This window comes from Leuciscus leuciscus (genome assembly GCF_965113295.1).
Source record: "Leuciscus leuciscus genome assembly, chromosome: 10".
NCBI classification, from domain to species: Eukaryota; Metazoa; Chordata; class Actinopteri; order Cypriniformes; family Leuciscidae; genus Leuciscus; species Leuciscus leuciscus.
Genome location: NC_138734.1, coordinates 2542191 through 2570166, shown reverse-complemented (window position 1 = coordinate 2570166; position 27976 = coordinate 2542191). Strand labels below are relative to the sequence as shown.

Below are 27976 nucleotides of genomic sequence, written 5' to 3'. Positions count from 1 at the left end.
AAAGATCACAGCCAATCAGAAGCGTTTGTGGGCGGAGTCTCTGCAAGCACTCTGCAATCGCAATTAAATCGATCAAAAGATCACAGCCAATCAGAAGCGATTGTGGGCGGAGTCTCTGCAAGCACACTGCAATCGCAACCAAGTTGAAACAACTAGTTTCGCAACTAGTGCGAAATAATGCAGGGTTTCCCAAATGGGAATTTGCGAGGAAACTGTAGGGGGTTTGAGAGTTGAAAAGCTAATAATTAATGAAATCGAATGTTAAATTAAATAAATGGGGCTGCACAATTAATACACATAAATACCCTATATGTTACTTAAAAAATTAATTTGTATCTGTTTACCTGCATGTCGTTTGACCATTAACTAACATCAAAGAACCGTGGATGTGCAAATGTGTTGTCCAATTGAAATTTTATGATACAAATTGTAATATATTTTACTTCTAAGGTGCTCGGCTGACACAAAAAGTTTGTGAGATTTGATGTTGATCATTTTGCCAACACTCCTCTCTGAACGGGAGTTTTATCCCTGTGATTGTCCACAAACTCTTGTGCTCTTTACACTGATTCAAGATGCGACGCACCATTAAACTCTCTCACACTGACTTTCCCCTGAAAGCAGTTTCCAGACACACTTCCTAGCGTTAGTGCCGTGGCTTTCCAGGAATCATGAACGGTGTGTCTAAGTGTACGTTTACACGACACTTCCTTTAAGTTTTCCGCACACAGACGACACCCATTCACACGGATCCGTGAAAACGGCTAAAAGCGCTGTGTTCTGCTGCCAGGCCAGTAGATGGCGCTGAAACACTATAGGCTGAACACGTAAGACAAAAAAAGTCCGTTGGTGCCTCTGACTACTTCATTTAGAGAAGCTGTCAATCATGACGTCACATTCCCATTTTTATAGCATCAAATACCGAAGACCAAACTTATTTAAAAAACGAACACTTAAACTTATAAACACTAACTAAAATGACAGAAAACATCTTTTTGGAAATAATTTATTCGAAGTGTAATTTGATTTAGTTTCCATCGCGTCCCATTAGACGTCATGGGAGGCGGGGTTTCATTTATACACCCAAAATGTAAATAAACGCACAAGTTTTACTTTTTGAGTTGTCAAAACGAACTTTATCTGGACAATAACTTTTATTCTAGATCTGCTGTAAAACCTAAACAATCCCTGTGACTTTAATTATCACTGTAAAGCTGCTCTGAAACGATCTATATTGTTAAAAGTGCTGTATAAATGAAGGTGACTTGACTCGACTATAAATTATACCCAACTTTCTTTACTTCATTTGCATATCTTGGTCGGGGCGATGAATTGATCACCGCTCTGCGAGGACAGTGTGTGTGGTGTGCGAATATAAAATGGCTTCATGTAATGAAAGTCAGTACAGACTTGGACTACTACAGCAAAAGACAACTTGGCAAAGAATTTCGTAAGGTTTGTGTGTGTGTGTGTGTGTGTGTGTGTGTGTGTGCGTGCTAGTGGTCAGCGTGTGTATGAGTCCTGTGTGTGTGTGTTGAGCAGGAGTCAACAAGGCCGGTCTGTGTGTGTGTGGGGCGTAAACTGGCCCCGGGCCCCGGACTCAAACAACACGGCATCAGCTGTCTAAAGCCCAGTCCGGACACACACTCCGCTTTATAGTGTCTCTGCTGTTATTGGACGCCCGAGCGCTTGGAAAAAGCCACTAATATACAAGACCTCTTTCCTCTTTCTGACTGTGGCATCACATGATCTTTGATTTCAGAAATCTCCCCATTAGAGCTCAACTAATATGTGATTAAAGTGGTAAATAATAGTTTAAAATAATATTAAACATAATGATTAATTGTTGTTATTATTAGAATAATAATAATAATAATTGAAAATAACAAATATTAACATTCATATTTTTCAATACATTATTAAAATGGTTATTATAATATATTATGGATATTCTAAATATTTTTATAAAATATTTATTAATAAACTTTCATTATAATTGAAAATACAAATTATTATTATGTATGTATACTGTATAAATAAATTTGAATAATAGTAATAATGCATTGTTGTTGATGGAATTATTATTATTAATTATTAATTATTGGAGTTTATCTGCAGAAATGATAAATCAATCTACTTGCTACAGATAAAAAGTAACTGGCATGAATAAGATTGAAGGCCGGCACATCTTGCCCCGAGCGACTCCTCGTCTGGACACAGTAGACGTGTGTGTGTGGATGTTATTGATGGATGTGTGAGATCGTCTCCTGCGTTCTGTGATGTCATCGCTGGATCCTGAACATTAAAGCAGCAGTTTCCCACTGTTTCCACTGAGACGTGTGTGTGTGTCTGAGTGTGTGTAGGACTGGGAAAGGGGCGGAGGGTCTGATGGTAACACAACCCGCCTGGTCTAAGAATAGATGTGTAAGGAAAGGCCTGCATGTCTGTGGTGTGTTGTGTTAATTACAGGCCGAGGTTAATGTGCGATCCTGCAGATGTGCTGAGACTCATGTGTTCTTCCACATGTGCTTACACACACGACACGGACCTTCACTTGTAGAGGTGCAACGAATCACTTGTAACTTTGCTTTTCATTTATTACTTAAAGCTCATTTGAAGTTCTTAGATACCACATCAAAAACTAGTTTTTAACATTATTAAAAACAATTGAACAGTCAGTAATAAAATAAGAACAAATACACAAATTACAAGCAGAGATGAAGACTAAATACCGAAGGTACAAAGTCTAACTGTAGTATTCAGATACAGAAATTAATAATTAAGCCTAAATGTGAAATAACACTATTTGTTCACTGTATAAATTACATATAGTTTCATCTTTGTTAAAGCTGTATTTTGTTGTTTTATTAACATTAATGACACAGACGACAGCAGGAATATTAGGCTGCTGTCCCTTTAAGACCGAAAAAACTGACAAACATCCGGTGTCTTTCTCAGCTGTTCACTAATGACATAACCGAGAGAATACTGGCCGAGACGGGGATTTAGACATCATTGTGTGTGTGTGTGTGTCCGTTAAAGGGCAAGGCATCGCAAAAGAGGAATCAAATGGTGTTCGAGCGCTGTCATAAACACGCCTCTCTCTCTCTCTCTCTCTCTCTCTCTGTGTAACTTGGCATGACAAAACACGTCCAAATGATAAACTTTCACTCTATGATGGTTAAATGTATCAGTTAATCCGCGAATCACATGTGTGTCGAACCGTGAGTCCGTACGGATCATCTGCGATCCATTGCTCCCCCAAGTACAAGTCCACCTCTGAATAGCCATCTCTCCATATAAAGGTCCACTCAGTCAGTACTGAAGATGTGCAGTATATATATTCAGTGTTTTTCTGACCTCTTTGCCTTGTTCTGTCCCGTTCAGGAAGGGTAAAGGGAAGCCCAATGGGAAGAAGCCGCCCACCGAGGAGAAGAAGCATTACCTGGAGGCCGAATACACCAAAGTGAGGGTCGTGGACTTCGAGCTGAAGGAGCTGGTGGTCCTGCCGAGGGAGATCGACCTCAACGAGTGGCTCGCCAGCAACAGTACGTGTCTCACGTCACATGACCAGAAACAGAATCAAGACTGAACTAAAGTTACACTGCTGCATTTGTGTTTCTTTTCACTTCTCTTTCGTGAAAGATCATGTCCTGAATGCCGTTTCATTATATTTACTGTTTAACTTGATATTACAAAGTGCACTTGTTAAAAATGTACTTAAATGCGTTATGAAAGTCGACTCCCTTTAAGTGCACTTAAGTTGCCTTTTATTGCATTATTAATATGATATTATCTGCAAAATATAGTTAAAAATCAAAAAATATATATATACACTTTAGGGATGCACGATATATCGGCCACCATATCGGTATCAGCCGATACATTTAGATTTTTAATGTTATCGTTATCGGCCCGATAAGAAAATTTGGCCGATATATTAAAGCCGATAAATAATGTGTTATTTCCTTCAGCCGAGATGCTTCAGATGCGCACTGTTCATCATGATGGTTTTGAATTGCTTGAAATATGATTGGAATCACTTTAAAAAAAGGAAAATACAGTGAAGTACAACATGTGCGGCGCAAGTCTGTCATATCGGCTGCATAAAACTATAATGAGAACATCATAATTGTGTGTTTGGAACACGACTTTTACTGGTGAGACTTTTGTTTTTATTATCAGGCTCTCAAAAATTATATAAAAATATATATTTTTATTTATCTGCAAATATATCGGTTATATATCGGTTATCGGCTTTCAAATATAGAAAAATATCGGTTATCATTATTGGGCAAAATGTTCATATCGTTTATCCCTAATTGCATCTAAAAGTCAAATAGTGATCCAAGATCAGCACTGTAAATCTGTGAGATAGAATTACTAGAGTTTTACCTCTTTAAAAAAAAATCGTGTAATGTGGGAAAAGTGTCGACCTTTGACCCTAACCCTGGCCGACTGTCTGCCGTTGTTGTGTCTGGTTTCTTGTGTGTTTTGAAAACATCTCTTCTGTTCATCAGAGGGAATGTCTGATTTCATCTCTCTGTTGCATAACTGTATGATAAACCAGCACAGAATAATAACATTCCGGCGCCCACGAACCGCACCATTGTCTGCATTTCCCCCGATTTTATCCTGAAAGAAAACATATGTGAAAAAACCATGAAGTGTGGCTTAATTTAGGAAACGCTAATGCTCTTTCAGATTCCACAAGCACTTATTAAACCAAATCACTGCCTTTTATGGCTAATTGAAGCCTTTCCTCCGGATCAGTTCATGTTACAGCTGTGGATCTGTACACTTCATGCCTTTCACACAGAAGAATATATGAAATTCTTTTGGGTTTGAGATTTCCGTCAGAGATGATTGTTGAAGTACAGTCGCAGAGACGACCCTGATATTTTAAATGGAAACACAGTTGATTATTTCACTCTTATTTTATCCATTACATTGGACTCTATTTCTACGATCATATTTCTACATATTTAATAACTTTATTGCACAAAACCACAGGATCATCGTTGGCCGTTTGAGATTATTCTACCGTTTGAGATCACGTTTGGCACAGATTTGATGCATAAGCTGCATACTTTTACATAAGTTATATATATTTATCATATATAAATATTTATAAATGCATTTTTGAACATACAAATAACAATTATTATAATGTAAATTTTTTTAATATGTATGTACATTTTATAAAATGTGCAAATTTGCATCCATTTATAAAAATGTAAGAAAATATGTAAAGATTTAAGAAAAATGGTTATTACACGTAGTAAATTGTAAAGTCACTTAAAAGGTAGTTATTGTTTATGCATATTTTAATGAGGAGCACAAAGGTATTAATCTTCTTTGCCAAATGATTAATTGCTGAAATATTGCTGTAGTCCTGTCATGATTATTTATTAATCGTATGATTGAGGATATTCAATGTAATCACAATTAATATTGAGACGATTGAGATAATTGTGCAGTTTAAATTTCAGTCATATTTGTGTGTGTGTGTGTGTTTGCTCGTTTAATCAGATTATTAATTTTCATAGCATTAAAGTAAATAATATTGGCCTATTTTATCATAATTTTGTAATATTTTATTCAAGCCCAAGTAAATAAATAATGTATTAGGCTTACAGAGACATGAAATCATAATTAGCAGTTATTTGTCTGGAATGACCGTCAGCACAGAGTCCATGATCGTGACGGGTGTGATACTGTGATCTGTAATCTCTGAATCGTGTGTGTGATGTTTCAGCCACGACGTTCTTCAACCTCATCAACCTCCAGTACAGCACCATCTCTGAGTTCTGCACCGGAGACACGTGCGCAGCCATGACCGCATGCAACACGTGAGTATCTATTATTCACACGCACTCGCTGATCCATTATTGAGCCTGCGCAGCCGCCACTCGACACTGCTCTGCGACTGGAGACCCTCAGGGGTCGTGACCTGTGGGTGAGGGCGTGACCTGTGGGTGAGGTCGTGACCTCGGGAGAGAATGGAAAAAAAAATGCTTTACTGATAAATACAACATTTCTTTTAACTTATTACTTTTTATTTTTTTATTGTTGCTTTTGTATAATATTTCCTATTATTTCTTGAAAATAAATTGTATAATTATACAACATTTTCATATTTCATTTTTATCATTTATATTTTTTATATTTAATATCATTTTTTTATTATATCTCCTATTATTTCTCAAAATGTGCTAAATGTTTATTTATTTTTTCCAATATAAAATGCAACAAAACAAAAAAAATAGTAATGTAGTGTATTTGAGTAATGATGATTATGATACGACACTGTAAGTCTGTATAGAAAATAGTGTTTAAAGTTTTCAGGGATGCTGTGAATTGATGAACAGTGATTGTAAAGACATTTATAATGTTAGAAAATATTCCATTTCAAATAAATGTTGTTCTTTTCAACGTTATTTTCATAAAAATGACATATTATGCTGATTTCTGAAGGATCATGTGACACTGAAGACTGGAGTAATGATGCTAGAACTAATAACTGCTTTTAATCTGATGTGTTTTATTGTTGTGCCAGGGATGCGTTATGTTTATGATTCGACACTGACTGTAAGTGGGTCACGTGTGTGTGTGTGTGTGTGTGTGTGTGTGTGTGTGTGTGTGCTGATGGGAAAGGGCAGGAACTCAAGGGTTTACTGAAGCATTATGGGAAATGGTCCTATCAGACAGTTTGGTTAATGAACAACCACAGAGAAGAAAGTGTGTGAGGCGATGTGTGACTGACAGATGATGAGTGGAGAGATCAACATCCGTTTACAGCGTAATGTGTGTGTGTGTGTAACTATTGGAGACAGATCAGTGATTGAAGAATGGGTCATGTGATTTCTGGTTTTAGATTTATATAGCTTTATCTCTCTCTCTCTCTCTCTCTCTCTCTCTCTCTCTCTCTCTCTCTCTCTCTATCTCTATCTCTATCTCTATCTCTATCTCTATCTCTATCTCTATCTCTATCTCTATCTCTATCTCTATCTCTCTCTCTCTCTCTCTCTCTCTCTCTCTCTCTCTCTCTCTCTCTCTCTCTCTCAGGACGTATTTCTGGTACGATGAGAAAGGGAAGAAGACGAAGTGCACAGCTCCTCAGTACGTGGACTTCGTGATGAGTTCAGTCCAGAAGCTGGTGACGGACGAGGACATCTTTCCCACTAAATACGGTGAGTGGGTCTCTAGCGCCCCCTGCAGGCTGGAGGAGGACACTGCCACACGGAGGCTTTATTCGAGATCAAACACAATATATTTCACTTCTGTTTTGTTTATTTAAAAGCAAATCGTCAATTTTAGTAAATATCTTTCAAGCACTCATACATGTGGACAGTGGCATGGATAAATGTTTAATAAGTTGAGTTAAATGCTGTAGTTTGCTAAATATTGTACATCTAAACAGCAACAGTGTGACGTTGTGACTTCCAAGCCTGGATGGGAACTAATATTCTTAAATATATAATCTAATATAGAATTTCTAAAAAAATATATAATCTGATTTATCATGATAGTGAATATAAAAGTTTGGGGTCAGTAATATATCTATGTTTTATAAAAGAAATGAATACTTTTATTCATCAGGGATGTATTAACTTGATCAAAAGTGACCATAAAGACGTTTATAGTGATTAAAAAAAATATTCTATTTCCAATAAATACTCTTTTGAACTTCCCGTTTATGAAAAAATCCTGAAAAATAAAATGTGTCGCAGTTTCCACAAAAATATGAAGCAGCTCAACCATTTTCAACATTTATAATAATCATAAATGTTTGTTGATCATCAAATCATCATATTAGAATGATTTCTGAAGGATCATGTGACACTGAAGACTGGAGTAATGATACTGAAAATCCAGCTTTGATCACAGGAATAAATTACACTTTACTAGATATTCACATAGACAACAGCTGATTTACATTAGAATAATATTTCACTATTTTGCAGCATTTATGATCAAATATACGCAGTCTTGCTTTGAAAATCATTCTGTCCACAACCTTTTGAACATTATTATGTGTATATATATATATATATATATATATATATATATATATATATATATATATATATATATATATAATAAAATGCTCTTAATTTCATTGAGCTGATATAAATAAAGTGTTGTGCATTAAAACATCTGTGTGTGTGTGTGTGTGTGTGTGTGTGTGTGTGTGGTCCTCAGGCAAAGAGTTCCCCAACACCTTCGACTCGCTGGTGAAGAAGATCTGCAGGTATCTGTTCCACGTCCTGGCGCACATCTACTGGTCCCACTACAAGGAGACGGTGGCCATGGACCTGCACGGACACCTGAACACACTGTACACACACTTCGTGGTGTTTATACGGGAATTCAACCTGATGGACCCGAAGGAGACGTCGATAATGGAGGACCTGACGGAGGCGCTGTGTACGCCCCTGCCTCCGGCGCCACAGAACCACGTGAGCGAGAGATGAGCCCGCGCTGGAGCCGAAGCTGTGCCACGCCGGAGCCGGAGGACCACAGCAGCGCTCCGGAGACGCTGGGACTCCAGCCTTCACCCTTACTGAACATTGATGTCTTTAGGACCCAGTCAGGAGCGCTCACACCGGGCCGAAGGACCTCCGAGGTGCAACCCTTTAACCAAGATGCTTTTCCCTTTCCCTCCCGACGTTCCCGCTTCGTGAACCGACATAACGTACACTCGGTCTCTCGATCGCGAAGATCATCACTGTCGTCGAGTGGCTGAGAGAGCGAGAGGAAGAGTGGCGGATGTTTTAGGTTTTCCTCCGTCGCGATGAACTCTTTGTGAGATGATCGGACCTTTTCCTTTTATTTAATTTATTTGTTTTCTTTTTCTTTTTAGTTTTAGTTTCTCAGAGCGCCCTCCCTTTGCTTCATACGAGCAGCACTTTCCCCCTCTCTTGGTTTAATAAGGGTGTTGGCCTGGTCCTCGTACGGTATAAAGGTTTCTTTCTCATTTTTTATAGGGTAAAAGGGGTGTGTGTGTGTGCGTGTGTGTGTGTGTTCAAGGCTTTTGCACTCAGGATCTGAGAGAGCTGTTAATGCTACCTGCTCACCCGTTAGCCTCTCGGTGTCACTTTACTCATCATATAGCAGTTCCCATCATCCGTAAGCGGGATAGACTTGTGTTGCATCATGTTAGCATGTTAACCACTGTAGAGGAGCGTCTGGGCGTCTGGGCTCGTGTGTGTGTGTGTGTGTGTGTGTGTGTTCTCTCTCGGCGTCTGGGCTCGTGTGTGTGTTCTCTCTCGAGTGACAAAGACATTGGCCTTGTCTGCTGGTGAGTCTCTGGAAACGCGTCTCGGGTCTGTCACGACTAGCCTCGTAACGAAAAGACGATTTGCGAACGGAAAAGAATGTACACTTAGTCTCTACGTACTGATCGCAAAGATTATTATTATTATTATTATTATCGTATCGAGTGACTGAGAGAGCGAGTGAGAGAGAGAGCGAGTGATGGATGTTTTAGGTTTTTCCTTCGTCGCTGTTCGGAGGAGTTGTGTCGCGATGAACTCTGTGTGAGATGATCATCGGACCTTTTCCTTTTATTTAATTTATTTCTTTGTTTTCTTGTTCTTTTTAGTTTTTTTTTTTGTTTTTGTTTTTTCAGGGCTCCTCAGTTCTGGCTTTTTGTTTTATGTATTTTAATAATACTTTAAGTTAAAAGCGATTTAATATTTTAAGCTCTGCAAATTATAACCTAATAAAATATTTAAAAGTCACAGACTATGGTATTGAGTGTCTTCTTTTTCATGAGTGAACTCAGTTTCATGTGTTTGGGTCATTTGAGGTGATTTCAGCTATCAGTGGAACTCCTGGTGAAAAACTACATTACCCATGATCCTCCAGAGACATCTCCTCTCCACCAATCAGAGAATCGAAACCGACAGAGCTCCGCCCAAACCCACGTTAAAGCATGCTTGTGTTGATCAGTTTTCCGAATGCTTTTTTGCTTTAAATCAAAGTTTGTAATGTTGGGATTGGCCTCACGCTGGTGTGTTTGGTTCATGGCTCACAACGTCTAAAAAATAACAAAGGCTGCGGAAAAAGTGTGGCACTTTTTACACTAAATGCGTTTAAAACCATGTGTTTTTGATTAAATAAATCATGCTTTTGCAATAATCTGAATCATGTAGACTAAAATTGTATAAAGACTGCACTCATAGTCTTCATAATGTAGGTACAGGTCATTGATAATACAACAATAATAAATATAGAATAAAATACAAATTTGGTATAATTTATAAAATAAATACCAAATATTAGATTATTGATTTTATTCATTTGTTAATAGCAAAATTGTTTTATTAATTGTATTAATTCAATTTAATCTTTTATTTATTTATTTAAAGAATAAAATACAAATGTTATATAAGTTAATAAAACAAATACCAAATATTATGATTGTTTTGCTAATAATAAATGACTAAAATGAATTAATTAAAATTAAGTAAATAAAATATTGAAATAAATAGATTAAAATACACATTTTATGTAAATTAAAACCAATACCAACTATTAGATAAAACAAAATGATATTAGTAAGTGGCTAAAATAAATGGAATAAAATAAAATCTAACAGTAGATTTTTTTTTTAAATGATAATAATTTCTAAACTGAAATGTACACATTTATAATTCTTATTTTTGACCATATAAATTGGGTCTTAATACATGAAGAATGTAAAAATGTATATCTGAAATGTAAATGTAAAACTGAAACCCTGTCCTGAAGTCACTGATACACGTCTGAAAAAGGGCCATTTTATTTTTAAAAATAAAATAAAAATCAAATACAGCACATTTTTATTTAGTTTAGTTCTTTCAATAGAGCCTCGCTAAAGATCACCAATATGCAGATTATTGTGCAATTCAGCATTTTATTATTTTACAAGAAATGAATACAAACCATTTACAGCCATAAAGATCGAAATTCTCCATGATCAACATCTTTATTTGTCGGCTCTTACAAACGCGGAGAAAACGCTGTCCTTCTGCTCCAGAAGCACGTCAGGTTCATCGTACTCCACGATCCCACCGTGTTTCATCACGATCACCGCGTCCGAGCCCAGGATAGTGTGAACGCGGTGCTGAACGACACACACAGCAGTTTCAGTTTAATAAAGTTTCAGTGTAATAAGGTTTCAGTGTAATAAACGCTGTGCTTTACAGTAGGGCTGCCCTGTTACTCCACTAGAAGAGGCTTGGCTGACTAAGATTTCATTAGTTTATTTATTATATCATTCATCAACCTCAAATATGGCTTATCACTTGAAATATTAGTAGCAACTTTACAAGTCCGCTCGCTCTAATGCTAACCTAGACAAATGTGCGCTATAATTAGATGTATATCTAAGTGTGTGTGTATGTTAATGCATGACATTCATGCGTGATCACTTGCATTTAACTTAAAATACTCTGTCATTTTTGGTCATACAGATAAGAGTAATGCAACCTGTAAAGAGTCTACTTTTATTTTTTTTTAACTCACAATAACAAAACAACAAAAGGTTGTGCTTTTGTAAAATAATGTTGCTTTCTGTCGATTCGGTCTCAGTGAACATGATCACATGAATGAACCGAGACTCAGTGTATACTCGCCTCACAGACATGAGACATATATCTATAGAAAGCTTGAAATGTCTACATTTGAATAAACGATTAAAATGGAAAATAAATATTCTGAGATCGTGTAATCCATATGAAACGAGTATGTAGGCGTAGATGACGAGCATCGTGACTTAATCTCTGCAGCCGAAAACAGAAAACATTACTAATAAATGTAAATGTTTAGACAGTCTCCTCCTGTTTTTTTCACGACAATAATAATCATTACATTTGCCGGTGCGCTTCGAGCTTTATGTGTGCATTTGAGCACGGATTAGGCTCTGTATTTTATATAGGCAATTAAAGGCGCATTATTATTATTATGATTCATGGCTTATTAATATAATCGTGCGATTAGTCGAATAACGGCTTAAATGAACGACGACTATTCGACTAGAAACACATTTAGTTGAGGGCAGCCCTAGATTATAGATTTTAAAGTGATTTAGATTTCACTTGTTCTGAAGTGACTCGCCTGGTTAAATAAAGGTTAATAAATAATAAAATAATAATTGTAGTAAGAGAGCTGCAGATACTCACTGCGATGGTCACCACTGTTCGGTCAGCGAACGCCGTCATGACCACTTTCTGAAGAATACTCTCCTATAACAGCAAAAGATGACATCAGATCAACTTTACATGAAGAAAACCGATATGAGATGTTCAACAGGAACTAGGGGTGCTGAGCTTTTCATTTTATATGTTAATGTTGTTGTATAATGTGAGTTATATGTTGTCGAATATGGTTTTATGACTTTGATAAATGAATATAGGCTATTTCAAAAGCCGATCTGGCATGGAGTGAGTGTGTGATTACGCTGGTCGAGGACCGGCATCTCAGAACTGATTTAATGCATGAGAAAAACTAAATAAAGATGTCTCCATTAAAGCTTTCATCAGCATTAGGGGCTGTTCACACAGAACGTGTTCTTCCATTCCACTCTGCTACTTTTCCGTTGTTTTTCAGTGTGAACGCGCTAGCCATGTTTAGCTGTTGCGCTCGCGTCTCTTGCTCAAGTTAAAATGAGTTCGACTAAAACGCTCCTCGAGATCTAGCGTTTTCCCCCGTTCAAACTCCTGAGCGAGTTTCATAAGGTAAGTTGCAGATTTATGTGCTGTGTTTTTAAAATGTATCATGAGTAGCTTTGTCCTAATTTATTTGTATGTTCATCTTCTAGTTTGGGCTGTTTAATATTAGGATTTTGTTTAAAATACCCCAGCACCCCCCTGACAAAATATGTGACCCTGGACCACAAAACCACTCTCGAGTCGCACGGGTATATCTGTGGCAATAGCCAACAATACATTGTATATGGGTCAAAATTATCCATTTTTCTTTTATGGCAAAAATCATTAGGATATTAAGTATAGATCAAATAGACCATACATTAATGGAAAGCTTATTTATTCAGCTTTCAGATGCTGTATAAGTCTCAATTTGACAAAATGGTGCAGGGTCACATGTCCCCGTGTGTGTGATCTGTGTTCTCACTGTGGCCATGTCGATGGATGCAGTGGCTTCATCCATGATGAGGATGCTGCTCTTCCTCACGAAGGCTCGAGCGAGACAGAAGAGCTGACGCTGACCCTGACTGAAGTTCTCACCGCCCTCCGTCACCACCGCATCTGAGGAGCGATCACACTAACTAAACCATTCAATGCACAATAAACGCATCTGAGGAGCGATCACACTAAATAAACCATATAAACGCATCTGAGGAGCGACAGACAAACACCAGACCAACATAAAAACATGTGATGCACAATAAAATAACTAAGGCTCATTCGAGAAACATACCTGTGGCAACATTTTTGCAAAGCGCAAATACGTTGTGTCCTGAACGTTACACGACAGTTTCAAAGTGAAATGTCCAGTGAGTGGCGCTAAAAGTGTTTTGATTTTTTTACAGAACAGATAAACGTGAATATGGCAACGTTTTATTATGTCTGCGTTTGTACGTATCACTGCAGTTCTGAATTGAAATGTCCAGTGAGTGGCGCTGACAGATTAATGCTCCATCATGTTTAAAATAACGTACGCCTACACTATACCCTAAACCTACACTATACCCTATACCTACACTATACCCTGTAGGTGAAGAGCTGAAAACTCTTCTCTTCTGTGAGCACTTAACCTCATAAAAAAAAAGATATACATATATATATGTACAGGTTTATGGTATAGTGCAGGTTTAGGGTGTAGTGTAGGTTTAGAGCAGGGGTGGGGAACCTTTTTCCTATCAAGGGCCATTTACAATTTTTTAACATTCTTTAAGGGCCATTGTAATGAGCAGGGGCGTTTCTAGGTTTTAAAAACACCAGGGGCTGAGCCTGAAACATCAGGGGCTGGGTAACAAGATAACATGATTCGATACAGAGAATAATGTATATTTTAAGCCTATATACAGGGGGTAGACTGGTTAAAAAATTCAGTCCTGGCACTGTAGCCACACCAGCCCATATTACCACACAGACACACACATTCAAATGTGAGGTAGTTAGGGGGGTTCGGGGGCATGCTCCCCCGGAAAAAAAAATGATTTCTCTGACCTACATATGTGCATTTTAAGGTGTTTGAATGCCAACATTTTTTGATAACAATAGCTTTAAAAGCATGTCAGTGGGCAGTAGCATAAATTATTTGTCAAGCAGATAACAGATTCTTAAACATGAGAATGAGGATAAATGTTGAAATTAATGATCCACACTATAAAATGGAAATGCAAAATGTTTCTGCTTATTGTTGACAATACACAATCACATATTCCAAACAGGAATGGCCTTAAATGAAAAATCTTTCAAGGATTATTTTGCATAGATGTAAACTTTTTAGCATTAAAGATTGGTTTCAGCAACTTGTTTCTTTCTTGAGTTAATCAATGTTTTTGGCACTATTAAATCAGTTCAATTAAATTTCAATTGTTCACTCATAAAGACAGTCACTTGTCACCATTACTGGCCTAATGATGCAAGTTGTGCAAACACAGACAAGCAGACTGATAGAAACTGTGAAAAGGCTGATGCTGGTGAAATATTCGAACACATTCGAGGACCTTATATATAGGCTACATATCAGAGTTAGGAATACATTGTAATAATGTTAATCAAGCAGACTAAATCACACGACTGCGCAGCAATATTTAAGCTCATTATACAAAGGAAATAATACAGATCTAGACAAATTGGGTTGCTTATAGTTAAAAGAATGTCATGAACGATCATTTAGGCTAGATGTAGGCCTATTTTTCAAATTTTTGGTCACAAAATATTTAGTCAGTTTTGATGACTTTGCAATATTGATCAAATGTTAGAACATTAATAATGAAAATTGAGTAGGGCTACGCCAAAATGTGTAACATTTATGTAGCCTACAAAGGAATACAAAAGCCCAGACATAGAGTTTTGACGCAGCTTTAATCTCCCTTTTAGTTATTTCAATACTTAATTGACGACAGAACACGACGTTACATGCTAGTAGTGTATTTTGCGTGATACAGGGCGCGCCGCATTTGCCTGATTGAAGAGTGCGCGCCGCGAACAAACGGCTGGCACAACGTAACGTAAGTAAGTTAGTTTTTCTGAGTTTTACTGACATATAGCCTGACAACATCTGGTCTGACAGAAGACTGTGCGGCGGTGCCGACTGCGTTATTTTTTTTTTAAACCGGTGCGGCGCGCTCGCCCCCGTAGTTCATCCGTGAGAAACCTGAAACCGGTGTTTGAACTTGACCTCAGGTGACTCATTAACACTCGCGCTACTGGCCACGCCCTGCTCTCACGGCTCGTGGGCTCGTGCTGCTTGCCACTTTGCCTATTTTGTGTTTTCTATCACAGGAAAAGTAATTGCTGAGATTTTTGTTTCTGAAGTTTTTTTTTTTTTTTTTTTTGGGGAGGAATTGACTCGCGGGCCGCATCAAACTGTTTTGCGGGCCGGTTACGGCCCGGGGGCCGGACGTTCCCCACCCCTGCCCTACACTATACTCTAAACCTACACTATACCCTAAACCTACACTATACCCTAAACCCTACACTATATCCTATACCTACACTATACCCTAAACCTGCACAATACCCTGAACCTACACTATACCCTAAACATGTACTATACCCTACACTATACCCTAAACCTGCACTATACCCTAAACCTACACTATACCCTACACTATACCCTAAACTTACACTATACCCTAAACCTGCACTATACCCTACACCCTAAACCTACACTATACCCTACACTATACCCTAAACCTACACTATACCCTAAACCTAGCCGATCGTGTTAACAAAAACAAGCGCGACATAAAAACGTAATTGTAACCATGTCATTTGAGCTTGTTTTTGAACTTTGAGCTCTTTTATCTTGACTAATTTTTCACGAGGTTCATACCGGATCTCTCCAAATCACAAGTACAGTTCTGTCCCAGCTGAGCTATCCAGCAAGCTCAAGCTTCAGTCAGTAGAACTGAACATATGGAGCTGATTAATTGATGCAAACTCCAAAATATATTAGTTTATAAATCCTGCACTATGGTAAAAAGTGTTTTGAGGTCATAACATAATTGTGCAAGGAGCCGCGTGAAAACAAGTCTTTATTAATCCATAATCTGCCCCTGTAATCATAATTGTGTGTGAAAACGATTAAAAGTGTTTGCTGTTTTACTGCCTCTAGTGTTCATTTCTGTTAGAAACTGCAGTGATATGCACGTATTGGTGTGTATTTTGCGTTTTGCACTAATTTTGCCACAGGAACGTTTTTCCAATGAGCCTGTGATGCAATGAAAGCATCAGTAGAGCCGACGGGACATGTCAATCAAACACCAGATAAAACCATTCAATGCACAATTAATGGATGGATGAGTTACAGTACCAGTCAAAAGTTTGGAATAAGTAAATCATTTAAAGGAAGTTCACCAATGCTGCATTTATTTGATCAGTAAAAACAGTGAAATATTATTAGAATGTAAAACGGCTGTTTTCTATGTGAATATATATTCCTGTGAATTTTCAGCATCATTACTCCCAGTCTCCAGTGTCACATGATCCTTCAGAAATCATTCTGATATTATTATTTGCTTAATTATTATTAGTGCTCAACTGCTGCTTCATATTTTTGTGGAATCTGTGATACATTTTGTTTTGCAGGATTCTTAGATGAACAACGTTCAAAAGCATTTATTTGAAATGTCTTTTTATGAATTTTTCCCCCCACAAAAATCTGAAGCAGCTCAACTGTTTTCAACACTGATAATAATAATCATAAATATTTCCTGAACATCAAATCATCCTATTAGAATGATTTCTGAAGGATCCTGTGACACTGAAGACTGGAGTAATGATGCTGAAAATTCAGCTTTGATCACAGGAATACATTACACTTTACTATATATTCACATAGACAACAGCTGATTTACATTGGAATAATATTTCACTGTTTTACTGTATTTTTCATCAAATAAACACAGCTTTGGTGAGCAGAAGAGACCAAAAAACATAAAAAATCTGATTTTTTCCAACTTTTGAGCAACAGTGTATCCTTCTCGTTGATGTTGTGCTGCTCTGGTCAGTTAATGTATAGATTTCACTGTTAAAACATGATGAAGCTGATGAAGCTCAGTGGTTCACCTAGTCCTCCGGGTAAAGCTTTAACCACTGGCATGAGCTGAGCGATTTCAAGAGCTTCCCAAAGCATTTTATCCGTGGCCTTTCTCTCCGGATCCAGATTAAACCTGAGGAACAGAGAAAACAAGTGCATGCACTCAAGACTAGACCAGCAAACTATAGCTGTGTGTGTGTGTGTGTGTGTGTTTGACCAGGCAACCTGATGGAAATGCAGTTTCTAGGGAATGAATCCTGTGTAAAGCCTCACCGAATTGTTCCACTGAATAAAATGGGATCCTGCAGGATAATGGAGAACTTTGATCGGAGCGTTTGCAGGGGAAGCTTGGCGATATCAATCCCGTCGATGATAATCTGCCCTGTGAGAACAAACACGTGTGTGAGAGACCGGCCGGTGAACATGAAGAGTGTGATGAGTGCAGGATCTCCTGTTACCCTCGAACGAGTCCACCATCCTGAAGAGAGCCAGAGAGAACGACGACTTCCCACTCCCTGTCCTTCCACAGATCCCCACCTATAACACACCTGCAGTCGTCATGTGCTCAGTGTGTGTGTGTACTTGTACAACTATCTTTGTGAGGACCAGTTTGAGTTTTAGACCATTGGAGTGAGGACAAAGAGAGTAAAGTGAGGACATGTTGGCCGGTCCTCAGTTTCTGAGAGCCTTTAAAGGCCTGTTTGAGGGTCTCAGGCTGGTGTGAGTGTGTGTGAGTGTGTGTGTGTGAGTGTGTGTGTATGTGTGTGTGTGTGTGTGTGTGTGTGTGTGTGTGTGTGTGTGTCACCTTCTGTCCAGGTTTGATGTGAGCGTTGACGTGTCTCAGGACCAGTCTCAGGCTGGTGTGTGTGTGTGTGTGTGTGTGTGTGTGTGTGTGTGTGTGTGCCTCGAAGGATCACCACCTTATCGTGGTGGGGCACTTTGCGTGTCTCCGTGAGTCTTAAAAACAATAAAAGTGCTGGACCTGATGGCATTCCGGCAGAGGTCTTCAAACATGGAGGGTACCTCCTTACACGCCGCCTGCACCTCCTCATCTGTCACATCTGGGAATGTGAGACCCTCCCACAAGACTGGAAGGATGCCGATATTGTGGTCATCTATAAACAAAAAGGGGACAGAGCCGTGTGTGGCAACAGCCGTGGAATCTCCCTCCTCTCCATCGCAGGGAAAGTTCTGGCAAAAATCATGCTCAATAGGCTAGTTAAGTACATCTCAGAAACTGCACTCCCGGAAACGCAATGTGGCCTCCGGAAGACTAGATCCACCACTGACATGATTTTTGTCTTAAGGCAGTTGCTAGAAAAAAGCAGAGAGCAGCGCACAGACCTCCACATAGCCTTCATTGACCTCAGTAATGCATTTGACACTATCAACCGTGAGATGCTCTGGAAACAACTTTCCAAACTTGGGGTACCACCCAAGTTCCTCACCATTCTACAGCAGCTGCACAATGGGATGCAAGCCAGAGTGACCACAGGAGAACTTCAGTCAGAGTTCTTTAATGTAAATGTTGGGGTGAAGCAGGGCTGTGTCTTGGCTCCAGTCCTTTTCAACCTCCTTCTCTCTGCGGTCACTCACCTTTTTCATTGTGCTTTAGGACACAAGGATGGTGTTCTTCTTGAATACCGCCTTGATGGAAGCCTCTTTAACATCCGGAGGTTGCAGGCTTACACGAAGAACAAATCCTGCTGCATAGCTGAACTACAATATGCTGATTACTGCGCGATTCTAGCACATAGTCCTGAATCCATGCAGCACGCCCTCAACACAATGACCAGTCTCTACCAATTCTTTGGTCTCCAGGTTAACATTAAAAAAACTGAAGTTATTTCCCAAATCTTCTCTCAAACCTCTTCACCCCCCAGCTTCCATATAAACGGCATTCCACTTAAAAATGTAGATCAGTTCACCTACCTCGGTTCAACTCTGTCCTCTTGCTGCTCCCTTGATATGGAATTACACACCCATATCAAAAAAGCCTCTTCATCATTCGGTCGCCTTCGTAGTAGGGTTTTTGAAAATCAAAACCTGAGGGTCAGCACCAAGGTTGCTGTTTATAATGCTGTGTGTGTCTCCACCCTGCTTTATGGGGCGGAAACATGGACTCCATACAGCCGACACATCCCACTCTTGCAATCCTTCCACATCCGCTGCCTCCAGAAGATCCTCGGCCTCTCCTGGATGGACAGAGTCCAACATGCGGAAATCCTACAGAGAACCAATTCTATCTGCATGGAAGCCGCTGTGGCTAAGAAACACCTACGATGGATAGGGCATACCATCCGTATGCCGGACTACCGCTTGCCTCGCCAAGTCCTCTATGGCCAATTACAAGGCGCCAAACGAGCAGCTGGTGGACAAAAGAAGCGCTATAAGGACTACACCAAGGGACTTTTAAAGCATTCCAACATCAATCCCATGCAGCTTGAAGCTCTGGCACAGGACAGATCAGACTGGCAGGTTACCTGTGCTCGAGTAGTTTCACAAATCCACGACAAAGACCAACAACGGAGAGCCGAGAGACGCAGACAAAGACACCAAAGGGCAGCTGGGGCTCCTCTGTCCTTTAGTTTCCCCTGCTCCACCTGCGGACGAGTGTGCGGCTCAAGGATCGGCCTCTACGCCCACGAGAAGTGGCACCAACGGCAATGTCGTTAATCCCCTCCCTAACCCTGAAGCAAGCGTCATCATCGGAAACGATGGACAGCTATGATGTGTGTGTCTGACACCTTCTGTCTAGGTTTGATGTGAGCGTTGACGTGTCTCAGGACCGGTCTCAGGCTTGTGTGTGTGTGTGTGTGTGTGTGTGTGTCTCTGTGTGTGTGTGTGACACCTTCTGTCCAGGTTTGATGTGAGCGTTGACGTGTCTCAGGACCAGTCTCAGGCTGGTGTGTGTGTGTGTGTGTGTGTGTGTGTGTGTGTGTGTGTGTGTGTGTGTGTGTGTGTGTGTGTGTGTGTGTGTGTGTGTGTGTGTGTGTGTGTCCGACACAATTGGTTTCACCTCCAAACGACACCAGGACTGGTTTGACGACAGCTCCCTCAAAATACTCAACCTTCTGGAGGAGAAGCATAAAGCCCTCTCTGCCCACCTTTCCAATCCACAATCTCCCTCATTACGCTCAAACTGGAGTAATATCCGTGCTGAGGTGCATAGACGGCTTCGCATAATGGATAATGACTGGTGGCTTAGGAAAGCCCATGAAATCCAAGGTTATGCGGACACCAACAACTCTCAAGCTTTTTGCAATAAAATCACTATATGGACCCCAAAAACGCAGAATCACCCCTATCAGATCTACAGACGGCACAATTCGGCACAAGGACAAACAAGAAATTCTTGAGCGTTGGGGTGAACATTTTAACACCCTCCTTAACCAAAACAATCCGACTGACCCCAATGTCCTGCAGCGCCTCCCAAAGCTCCCACCTGTGCATGAGCTTGATGACCCTCCCAGGTTCTCAGAAGTCCTAGCAGCAGTACGAAGCCTCAAGGACAATAAGTCTACTGGTCCTGATGGAATCCCTGCAGAGGCTCTAAAGAAAGGCGGGTATCTGCTCACCAAGAATCTCCACCAACTTATCCAGATAATATGGGCACAAAAAACTGTTCCACAAGGCTGGAAAGACTCACACATTGTTACCATCCACAAGAAAAAGGGTGGCATATCTCTGCTCTCTGTGGCAGGGAAAGTATTAACAAGGGTCATGCTGTTTCGTCTTACCAAGCACATCACAGAGAGGATCCTTCCTGAGTCACAGGGTGGCTTCAGGAAGGATCGATCCACCTCCGACATGATCTTTGTACTACGCCAATTGCAGGAGAAGGCTAGAGAACAGAACAAAGACCTGTTCATTGCCTTCATCGACCTGGCAAAGGCTTTTGACACCATTGACCGCCAAGTCCTTTGGGTCATTCTGGAGAAGTTTGGGGTGCCACCAAGGTTTCTGGAAATCCTACAACAGTTTCATGATGGCATGCAGGCTCGTGTGATTGTGGGTACATCTCGATCCCCCTCCTTTCCTGTGCAGGTAGGAGTGAAACAGGGGTGTGTACTGGCTCCAGTGATCTTCAATCTCTTCCCGGCAGCAGTCACCCTCCTCTCCCGCAATTCCCTCAGCCCCGACGATGGTGTTTGCCTACAGTTTCGTCTGGACGGGAACCTCTTTAACCTCCGCCGCCTGCAAGCCATCACCAAGACCACCACAACCACAATTCACGAACTGCAATACACTGATGACTGTGCCCTCGTAGCCCACAGCCCTACTGCAATGCAGCACACACTGGATGTTGTATGCGCAGTCTACCAAGCTTGTGGCCTACAAGTCAACATCAAAAAGACTGAGATCATTGCACAGACCACAATCCCCACCCTTACACCTCCTGAATTCTACATCCATGGCACACCAGTAAAGGTTGTTCAGCACTTCTGTTACCTCGGAAGTATCCTAACACCCACCTGCGTCATAGACAACGAGATCCAGGCACACATAAACCTCGCCTCCTCTGCCTTTGGTAGACTTCGATCTCGAGTCTTTGTTAATAAAGATCTCCGTACCTTCACCAAAGCGGCCGTCTACCAGGCAGTCTGCGTATCCACCCTGCTGTTTGGTGCAGAAGCTTGGACTCCCTACCGCAGGCATATTCGGTGTCTCGAGGGCTTTCACATCAGATGCCTCCAGCGCATACTAGGTGTCACATGGAAAGACAAAATCCCCCACAAGGACATCCTACAGCGCACCAACTCCAGCAGCGTGGAGGCAACCCTTGCTAGGCGGCAACTGCGATGGGTTGGACATGTTATCCGCATGCCCTCCCTCCGCCTACCCCGGCAGGTCCTCTATGGGCAGATATACGCAGCCAACAGGAGACCTGGGGGTCAGAAGCGTCGCTACAAGGACCACCTCAAGTCGACCCTGAAAAGCTGCGGCATCAACCCTGGAGTCCTGGAAACAACAGCTGCCAACCGCCAGGCATGGAGCTCTGCATGTGGTCTGGGGGCCCAACAGATCGAATCACAGCGCGCCCAACACAGAACTGTGCTACGTCAGCGCAGACACCAACGTGTCCAGCCACACCCACACCCATCCTCAGATTCAGCACTCACATGTCCCGACTGCGGCAGGACATGTGGCTCCCGGATTGGGCTTCACAGCCACCTTCAATGGCTGCCTCAACACTCTAACAATGCATCTTAGAAGTGACGTCATCTTCGAAATCGATGGACTGCATAAGAAATAAGAAGAAAGAGTGTGTGACACCTTCTGTCCAGGTTGGATGTGAGCGTTGACGTGTCTCAGGACCAGTCTCAGGCTGGTGTGTGTGTGTGTGTGTGTGTGTGTGTGTGTGTGTGTGTGTGTGAGACACCTTCTGTCCAGGTTTGATGTGAGTGTTGACGTGTCTCAGGACCGGTCTCAGGCTTGTGTGTGTGTGTGTGTGTGTGTGTGTGTGTGTGTGTGACACCTTCTGTCCAGGTTTGATGTGAGCGTTGACATGTCTCAGGACCAGTCTCAGGCTGGTGTGTGTGTGTGTGTGTGTGTGCGTGTGTGTGTGTGTGTGTGTGTGTGTGTGTGTGCGTGTGTGTGTGTGTGTGTGTGTGTGTGTGTGTGTGTGTGTGTGTGTGTGTGTGTGTGTGTGTGTGTGTGTGTGTGTGTGTGTGTGTGTGTGTGTGTGTGTGTGTGTGTGTGTGTGTGAGACACCTTCTGTCCAGGTTTGATGTATTTTGTATTTTGTATTTTATTTATTTATAAGGACAACGCACATTGATCAACATTACTGTAAATGTGCCAGTATTAGCCTACTGGCTAATTTTCAACTGCAGTCCTTCGGCAAGATGTTTAGAAACCTTTTAAAATTATAAAATATACAGTAAACAAAAAGTACCTCAAGACATGATAAAACAACAAATAAAACAGAACAATTCTCACAACATAAAACCACACGAAACATCCAGAAACATTAAAACATCAGTACAATTGCCTGGCAACGGGCAGAGAACTTGGAAGATATTAGCAGCAGGTTAAATCGTAATATTACAGATGAAATTTGCAATGCAATGCACTTTTTATTTAAAAATGTTCACATGTTTGATTTTTCAAAAGCCAGACCTTAAGACTTCGTGTGAAGGTATAATAGTTGTTACCTATTCTCATTTCAGTTGGTATGGTGTTCCATAATTGAGTAGCTCTTACAGAAAAACATGATTGGCTGAAGGAGCTAGACCTAAAAGGGATTACACAATCTCCTCTTAGAGCTGATCTTGTAGTTCTGTTGGTAACATTTTTCTGCTTAATAAAAGTACCAAGTGGTGGGGGAGCTTTACCATTTAAAATCTTAAACACCAGACAGATGTCACTGTATTTCATTAAATTTTCCCAACTAAGAATTTCATATTTTTCCAAAATATTACAGTGGTGGTAGGTTTTAGGTTTTCTATATAACACTTTGTGAATCTGCTTGTACAAAGAAAGAATAGGCTTCAGTGTTGTACTTCTTGCTTGAGTCCAACTTGTCATACAATATGTTAAGTGTGGGATGACCATAGCATTCATATATAATTTTGCTGTTGTGGTTGTTAGGCAGTTTCTTATATACCTAAAGTTGGCCAAATTGTATTTAGTTACTTGCATTACTTTATTCACTTGTTTTTTGAAGGACAGGGTGGAGTCAAGTATAATGCCTAGATATTTAACTTGAGAGACTACTTGGAGGACCTCTCCAGACACATATACTTTCGGATCATGGTCAGTTGCAGAGTGTGTTTTTGTAAAGAACATGCAAACAGTCTTCTTAACATTAAGAAACAGGTGTGAATCATTTAGCCATTTGTTTACATTAATCATTACTGCACTGAGTTTAGAAGCGGCTTGTTCTTTGGTTCTTGCATGGACATATATCACAGTATCATCTGCATACATCTGAACTTCACACCCTGTGCAGATCGATGGTAAATCATTTATGTATAAGCTGAACAGGAGAGGGCCCAGGATGGATCCCTGAGGCACACCCATTTCATTACTCAGGAAGGATGATGTTTCACTACCCACCCTTACACACTGAACTCTGCCCTCAAGATAGGACTTCATCCATTTCATCACATTATCGGAGAAATTAAAATTGGCTAGTTTACAAATAAGTATTTGATGGTTGACTGTATCAAATGCCTTACTTAAATCTAGAAATATAGCTCCGACAACACCTCCTTTATTCAATTTTAGCTTGATGTTTTCTAACAGGAAACAGTTTGCGGTCTCAGTGGAATGATAAGTTCGAAAACCAAATTGCATTGGGTGCAGTGTATAAGGGCTACTATTTAGATGTGTGATCAGCTGTTCAGCAACACATTTCTCTGCAATTTTTGAGATGCAGGGTAAAATGCTAATCAAACTTTGTTGTATTATTTAAATTTAATACTGTGAAGCTGCTTTGATACAATCTGTATTGTGAAAAGCGCTATACAAATAAACTTGACTTGACTTGACTTGACTAATCGGTCTATAATTGCTCACATCAGTTGGGTCTCCTGATTTGTGAACTGGAACAACGATGGCTATTTTCCAACCCTTTGGAAACTTCTCTTCCTTAAAAGAGGCATTAATTATCTTAGTTATTGGTTCAGTAAATGAACCTGCATGCCATTTAAGGAAGAGAGTATCTAATCCAAATATATCTTTTGATTTCAAATTTTTAACAGAGTTCAGAATTGTGTTAACTTTTAATTCAGAAACGTTCAACAAGGATAGAACAGGTTGAGAGATATCAATTGGTAAAGGACTAAGAAGTTCAGTTATATTTGTGTGTAATGTCATCCTTACAGAATTCACAAAATAAGAGTTGAGGAGAGTAGCCGTTTCATTTGCCTCTTTAACCAGGGATCCTTTATCTTTAATCACCAACTGCTTTGTATTATTATTATTATTATTATTATGATGCCATTTCCCAGTTAGCTTATTTATGGAGTCCCAGATTTGTTTATGATTTCCCTTAGCTTCACCTATCAGATTAACGAAGAAGTTTGCTTTAGCTACTCGGATGTCTTTTATTACCCTGTTTCTTAAGGAAGTGAACATATATCTGTCAGTCGGTAACTTAGTTTTAAGAAATGTTCGCAGTGCCTGGTCTCTCTCCTTCATTAGTCTCCTTATGTCACCATTAATCCATGGGAGAGTATATTTACTGTCACTTTTAGATTTATTTTTCTTTAAAAATTGTTTTGTTATTTTTTGAATTGTGGATAGAAACACATGTGTGTCAGCATCCACATTTGTACCAAGTAGTAATTCATTCCAATTTATGTTTTTAATAGCATTTTCATATTGACATACATCACTCTTAGGTATTCGAAATTGGCATGGCTTTATATTTGTGGAAAATGTAGACCGGTTTTTAGTGAGTTTTCTGGCTATAATGATTAAATTATGATCAGACAAACCTGTGACCATATTGAAAGATTTGGTTACTCTCTCCGGTTTGTTACTGAATATGAGATCAATTTGGGTTCTGGATGAAGAAGTTATCCTAGTAGGTCCTTTAACTAGCTGTGCAAGATCAAATCTATTTGTAATTTGTTTCAGTGCCTTTTTACATGACTTGTCTTCCCAGTTAATATTAAAATCACCCATCATAAGTACTTCCTTCTTTGAACTGCATTCCCTAAGCATAGCATTCAATTTCTCAAGATACACAGATTTTGCAGACGGTGGTCTATAGACTCCAATGAGAATGAAAGACATCTGTGGTGATAGTATAACATCTAGGCAGATACATTCAATGTCATTCTCAACAGAGTATTGTATCTCTTTACAGAAAATGTGATCTTTAATATAAAACAGCAACCCCCCACCTCTACCCTCAGTTCTATCTTTCCTGAAGGCATTATACCCAGGAATATGCAGTGCAGCAGAAGGAGAGTTCTTATGGAGCCATGTCTCTGACAAGCACAAAAAGTCTAAGTTAGAATCAGCAAGAAGATGTTTGATTTGATCACATTTTGGAATAATACAGCGAATATTCAGGTGTCCCCCTAGCAAACCTTTGGGTTTTGCTTTAGTTTTTGGGTTTTGCGTTATGTGAGCGTTGACGTGTCTCAGGACCAGTCTCAGGCTGGTGTGTGTGTGTGTGTGTGTGTGTGTGTGTGTGTGTGTGTGTGTGTGTGTGTGTGACACCTTCTGTCCAGGTTTGATGTGAGCGTTGACGTGTCTCAGGACCGGTCTCAGGCTGGTGTCGTAGCGAACGCTCAGGTTCTGGATCTGGATCTCTCCGTACTTCGGCCATCCCGCAGGAACCTGAGCCGGAGCTGGAACCACACACACCAGGACTGGCATTAATAATATTACATTCATCTTCCGTGAAGCATATACATATTGTATATTCAAATAGTTAGAAATGCTAATAATTATATTACTTAATATGTGATTCATATTATTATATGGATTTACACTAGATCAAATACCAATACTGTAATTTGATTGATTTATTATTATTATTAATCAATGTTCCCCAAATGTTTTTTTCCTGACTGAACGTGAACTACTGTGTATATACCAGAAAATAATATACTATATATATTTGAATATATAAATTATTGGTTTTATTGATTTGAAATTAATATTTGATTTATACATTTATATTAAACATTTACATATATATATCAGAAAAAAACATATTCACCAAAATAATATATATATATATATATATATATATATATATATAATATATCAGTAGAAAATATAAATGTATCAGTATTTATTTTTATTCAGATATATTTACAAAATATATTATAATATTTTTTTTGTAAATAAATACATGTTTTTTTATTTTATTTTATGTAACCAAAAAAACTACTGGTTGGTTCATTTATACCATAAAATAAATAATAATAATAAAATATCAGTAGTTTATATAAATTCAGATATACTTCAAAATCTTCAAAAAAAAAAAAAAAACAACCTTTAAACTTACTTTTGTAAAGATTTTATATATACATATATTGTATAAACATAAACTATAAACCTATATCCTTATTTATTTTCATTCAGATATATTTAAAAAATATATTTTATTCTTTTAATTAATATTAAATTAATTCTTCATATGTTCTCAAAATTAAATATTATTTATTATTACTTTTTTCTGAATGATTATGAACTACTGGTTGGTTCAGCTATTTATATATACATATATTCACTACAATATTCTATTCTTTTTTTTTTTTTTTCAATTAAAGCCACACTAAGTAGAAATTGTGTTTTTGTCAAACAGCGACCCCTAGAGTCGCTGTGGAATACTTGCACTGTCGTAAATTATATTATAACATTTTTACATGATTGCAGCTAAATCACAAGTAAATAGTCTATAGTCTAGGCCTACTGTATAATTTAATTTGTGTTGTTTTTATTGGAATGTAAACATTACAAAATGCCAGATAACATCAATTAAGTTAAATGTACGTCGTATTATTTCATAACATTGGCCGTTATGATGTCATTAGACATGATTATTGCAATTTATCATAATAGTTTGCAAATTGTGCTCGTTTACACTATTTACAACCTCTACGTTAGGCTTATTTATGATAATTATGTGAGATATTGAAAGCTGTTCTCATGATAATCGCAGGAATCAATCAACATAGCGTCGTCTGATATCCCTCAGGACTACGTGATAAATACACCTCACAACACCTGAGTTCAGCTGGCAAACTAATTCGTGAGGCATAGCTTATATGATTTATCAAAA

At 39.2% G+C, this 27976-nt stretch overlaps 2 protein-coding genes across 5 annotated transcripts in view; one reads left to right on the top strand and one right to left on the bottom strand.

The window, feature by feature from the left end:
- Nucleotides 1-9746, top strand: part of mob2b (MOB kinase activator 2b) — a 52378-nt gene extending 42632 nt beyond the window's left edge. For all 3 annotated transcript variants that reach the window (XM_082182293.1, XM_082182292.1, XM_082182291.1), the window contains exons 2-5: nt 3388-3548; nt 5759-5852; nt 7069-7193; nt 8206-9746. In XM_082182293.1, coding sequence (XP_082038419.1) covers nt 3388-3548; nt 5759-5852; nt 7069-7193; nt 8206-8477 — 652 coding nt within the window. In that variant the 3' untranslated portion in view covers nt 8478-9746. The remainder of the gene's footprint in view (nt 1-3387; nt 3549-5758; nt 5853-7068; nt 7194-8205) is intronic.
- Nucleotides 9747-10883: 1137 nt separating this feature from the next.
- Nucleotides 10884-27976, bottom strand: part of abcc8b (ATP-binding cassette, sub-family C (CFTR/MRP), member 8b) — a 98352-nt gene continuing 81259 nt past the window's right edge. For both annotated transcript variants that reach the window (XM_082182143.1, XM_082182144.1), the window contains exons 34-40: nt 26404-26534; nt 17682-17760; nt 17497-17605; nt 17253-17356; nt 13123-13256; nt 12171-12233; nt 10884-11113 (exon numbers count right to left, since the gene is read on the bottom strand). In XM_082182143.1, the coding sequence (XP_082038269.1) occupies nt 10976-11113; nt 12171-12233; nt 13123-13256; nt 17253-17356; nt 17497-17605; nt 17682-17760; nt 26404-26534 (758 nt within the window). In that variant the 3' untranslated portion in view covers nt 10884-10975. The remainder of the gene's footprint in view (nt 11114-12170; nt 12234-13122; nt 13257-17252; nt 17357-17496; nt 17606-17681; nt 17761-26403; nt 26535-27976) is intronic.